At 56.2% G+C, this 4,490-nt stretch overlaps 1 protein-coding gene across 1 annotated transcript; it reads left to right on the top strand.

Annotated features, from left to right (window-relative positions):
* The first annotated feature begins 389 nt into the window (after nucleotides 1-389).
* SOWAHB (sosondowah ankyrin repeat domain family member B) lies at nucleotides 390-2,829 on the top strand. Its single transcript, XM_032784498.2, has one exon. It carries the CDS (start codon nucleotides 468-470, stop codon nucleotides 2,466-2,468), a length of 2,001 nt encoding a protein of 666 aa, XP_032640389.1. The 5' UTR covers nucleotides 390-467; the 3' UTR covers nucleotides 2,469-2,829.
* Nucleotides 2,830-4,490: the final 1,661 nt, after the last annotated feature.

Raw genomic sequence — 4,490 nt, 5'->3', positions numbered from 1 at the left:
TTCACAAAATCTGTTTCCCCCAGATTTATATTATCCCACCACCTCCCCCTCCCTATGGAACTTACTTACGACAGCCCTTTGACTGAACGTCAGACAAAACACACAATTTAACCACTACATTCTCCCCACCTTCTTTCGGTGACATCCGGAGGGTGGCTGTGATGAAAGGAAACGCGCGGGAGCAGGTAAAGGTGAAAGTAAAAACAACAACTTGCCTACAGGTGAGAGCGGAGTTTCTCGGCCTGACTCACCCCGGGAAAGCAGGAGAGGGCTCAGGCCTGAGAGGGGAGGAGCTGGCTGGGTGGGAGGACCGGAGAGAGCAGGTGAAACTGACTCCGGCAGGGACTGGTCTCAAGGAGACGGGGCGCAGGCAGGGGCCATGCTGCCCTCGCTGGGCAGGTGACAGCCCCGCCGCTGCTGCCCGGGCCGGGTGTCTGTGACACGCAGCGAGAGCCGGGGGCAAAGCCATGGCCAGGGAGCTGAGCCAGGAGGCGCTGCTGGATTTCCTCTGCCAGGCTGGGGGGCGAGTGACCAACGCCGCCTTGCTAGGGCACTTCAAGCGCTTCCTGCGGGACCCCGCGCCGGCCGAGCAGGTGCAGCGGCGCCGGGAGCAGTTCAAGAGCCTGGTGAACTCGGTGGCCACGGTGCAGCAGGAGGCGGGCGGCGGCCCCAAGTACGTGGTGCTGAGGAAAAGGTACCGGGACCTGCTGGACGAGGAGCTGGGGCCACCTGCCGCGGAGCCGCCGCCAGGGCCCGGGCGGTGCCAGGGGCAGGGCCTCGCCGGTGCGTCCCCAGGGAAGGAGGCGGCTCCTCCAGCCGCCCAGCCAGGGAGCGGAGCGGGCTCCCCGGGAGGCCAGGGCAGCGGGGCGCGCTGCGCTGCCCGGGCGCACGCCGGGCTCCAGGAGCAGCAGTGCCCAGCACCCCGCGGCCGCCTCCCCCGCGATCATCCCCGTGTCTGCCCGGGCGGAGCTGGCCGGGGGGCTCCCAGCCTCCCCCAGGCTAACTCCGGGAGGCAGGGAGCGGAGCCGCCTCCTGCCCCGGCTTGGGCCGCTGGCGGGCAGGGGCAGCCCCCAGAGCGCTGCGCCCAGTGTCCGGAGCTGCGCCGGGCTGACCTGCGCGCCCTCCCCGGGGCGCCCTGCGCTCCCGCCGGGCTCCAGCAGCAGTGGATCCAGGAGTGGGTGGAGAGGAGCCGGGATGCGGGGCAGGCGACCTGGGACAGCTGCTCCGCTCCTCGCTCGCCCGACGGCACCTGCCCTGGCCCGGCCCCGCCGCTCCTCGAGGCAGGGTGGAGATTCCCCCCGCCCATCTTCATGAGCATCCGGTGCCAGCTGGCCCTGCAGGACCTGGAGGATTTCGTGGAGCAGGCGAGCCCGGGGAGTGAAGAGGGTAGTGGGGGTGGCACTGGCAGTGAGGGGAGCGAGTCTCTGCAGGAGGCGGGGGATAGGGGTGCCAGCCCCGCCGGGGGAGCAGACAAAGTGCCCAGGGACCCAGGGGCGCTAGACTCACACTGCCAGCAGCTCAGCAATGGGGCACCCAGCGACCGCAGCCAGCGCAGAGCCAACGGGCAGGTAGTGGAGGTGAATGGTACCGTGCCCTGCCCCCGCCACTCCTTCAGGAGCAAGAGCGCCCACGGGAGCAGCAGGGTGTCCTCCTCCGAGGATGAGTTGAGGGACCAGGACCAGGGGAGGAGAGGCCGGCGCCCACGGAGGTCCAGGAAGATGGCCAAGGGAGCAATATTGGCTTCCCCAGGTGTGAACACTCCCATCACTTTCCAGTACTTGGGCTCTGTGCAAAGACAGATTTGTAGGCCCACAGAGGAGATGCTGCCAGTTCCCCAGATGTCTCTGGACTCCAGGCCCTCCTCCGTGCCCCTAGACCCCAGGGAACACAACTGGATCGTCATGGTGGCTGCTGGCTCCTGGGTGCAGGTCCGGGCCCTCTTCCTGGAAGATCCCCAGCTTGCTTTGCAGAGGGACTTTATCTCAGGCTACACCGCCCTTCACTGGATCGCCAAACATGGAGCCAGCCAAGTGCTCCAGGACTTGGTCAGCGGGGCTGAGAAAGCGGGCACCCCCCTGGATGTGAACGTGAAATCCAGCTGTGGCTACACCCCATTGCACCTAGCGGCCATCCATGGACACCAGAGGATCATGAAGCTGCTGATCCAGAAACTGAACTCCAAGGTCAATGTGCGGGACAGCAGTGGGAAGAGGCCTTGGCAATACCTGAGCAGCTCAACCTCTGGAGAAATGTGGCAGCTGCTGGGCGCTCCCAAGGGCAAGACAATCTTCCCTACCCAGCCCTTAGTCAGACACTGCTCACCCCCTAGAAAGGCCAAGAGCCAAGAAGTGGCCAGGAGCATCAGCAGGAAAACCTCCCTTGCGGCCTGCCTGAAACCAAAGCACATGAAATGGAAAATGGCTACCAAGTACCCTGCCCTGAGGGAGCAGGAGGAGTATAGCGACTGACAATGCAGCAGAGCCAGCCCAAAGTGGGGAGCACATGGACAAGCCTTGGGTAGAGGCTACAGAGCCCTTCTAGGCAGGTTGTTTGCACAATGCGGGGTCAGTCTAGAGGTGGAGGAGAGGGGGCACTTTCTGGTTAACTAACTCTTACACTTTAACTACTTCTGGATCCTTTTCTGGCCTATTTTTAATAGCAAATCCATCTAGAAATGTTTTGTCCAATGAGCTTAATTCTGTGACAACTCCCTGCCATAGGAGACAGCCAACTTTGGGAGGCAGCTGGGGGCACTCGCTCCCTGAAGCTTAGCCATGACCCACAACTGAGCTACTTGAGATCTCAGACTACTTCCCCTCGTTCCCCCCCTGCCCCCCCATGGCCCCTAGTTCAGGCAATTAGTCTCAGAAGGAGTTCTTTAGATGCTGGAAAGGTGGGGTGGTGAAAGATATGCAAGGGAGTAAGTAGTGATCACAGGAAGAAAAGATTTGAGAGACCCTAAATCATCTCTATTTGATCTGGCCTCCAGATTGAAACCAAGAGCAGAGTGTGAGCCAAAACTCATCTTCAGGTACTTCCTGCTGTGGAGGAAGATCATTACCCAAACAATAAGAGAAATATTCACGTGTCATGGGGGAGGGGATGATAAAGCTGTTAAATTGGAACATCATGTGCACTATGCTAGTTGCCAGCTCCGATGAATTATTTGCCTGTAGAAGGGTGTGTGAGAAGACACTGAAGACTCTTCCCTGGGGAATGTTAATGAGAGATGAGGAATCCCTGGCACCTAGAGACCCAACCTTTAACGCTGCTTTGATGAAAATCCAAAACTTGTTGTTTCAGTGCAGATCAAAAGAGGGACTGAAAAAGGCACTGTCACAAAGATGAGAAATAGGGCTAATCTGTTTAAAAAACAATGTTTTTAAATTAACAAGGTTCATAAAACGTGTGTGGTTTTTGTTTTGTTTTTTTAATGTGGATTCATTAGTCATTAATCACGCTGCCAGTTAGTGTTAAAACATTTTCTGGAAAGAAAATGATCAACAAAGCAGGGTGTCTGATGTTCTTTTCATCCACAGCTGAGGAATCTTTGAGGGTGTTCACATCTTCCTAACATAACACACACACAAGCAACAATCCTGCTCCTTGGGTGCTGGGCTACTTGTCCAATGCCAGCTTTGTTTATTCTGTTGCATTTATGCCACTTGCCCGTCTTTCATATTTGCACAGGCAATTATTCCTAAATGCACCTGGCTGGTTTTTGATAATTAGAGGAATTCTCCATTTGAATATTCTATGCAACAAGTTGTGGGGTGGTGGTGGTCCCGCCTGCTCCCCCAGGAAGTGTGTAAAACATGCACCATAGTTAAACCTGGAACAAGAATGTTAATAATCCTAGTTACGGTGCTGTATGGCTGCTATGTGTTTAGCAGTTGCACTTCATCGTGGGTAACGAAAACAGACCAGCTCATTTCTGTTCTGGGTTCTCTGACAGGCACAATGCATAAAATCTTGGGTTGCTGGGGGGGCTGTTGCTGTTTACATGGGCTGGTTTTTGTTTTTTGTTTTTCTTCAGTTTAAAAGAAATATTTCATGGGTCTAAAGCTTTAGAATAATATGTTACAAAACCTAAATTAGGGGGGCAAGTTTAGACATTGGCCCTGTAACCTGGATGGATTTTAATATTTCAAGCAAGGCCTTAACTCGCTTTTAAAGCCACAGTCCCAAAGAGCGTGTGGAAAGCACCCTGCAGTTCACAGGGGCCTTTTGTCTGTGAAGTCCCTGGGTGGGGTGGAGGGAGCAGCAGACACTCTAGGGTGTGACATTCATTCCAGAGCTGGTTCATTCCAAGCCACTTCTTTACAGTGTTCAGCACCCCTGGGTGTGCTAACCGCCTGCCGGTGTACCTCCCTGCTCACTTGAGGGGTGACACATTTCATTTTATGCACATTTTTCTATCATGTAGGTTTAGTAGGGCTCAGGCAGCCTTGCTCACTTACCAACTTATTCCCTGACAAATATCCCTGCAG

Source organism: Chelonoidis abingdonii, chromosome 5 (assembly GCF_003597395.2).
Source record: "Chelonoidis abingdonii isolate Lonesome George chromosome 5, CheloAbing_2.0, whole genome shotgun sequence".
Taxonomy (NCBI): domain Eukaryota; kingdom Metazoa; phylum Chordata; order Testudines; family Testudinidae; genus Chelonoidis; species Chelonoidis abingdonii.
Note: the sequence above shows the minus strand (reverse complement) of the source record. Positions and strands in the feature narration are given on the sequence as shown.

Coding starts and splice junctions, on each gene's coding strand:
- SOWAHB (XM_032784498.2), top strand. CDS start 468: ATGGCCAGGGAGCTGAGCCAGGAGGCGCTGCTGGATTTCCTCTGCCAG.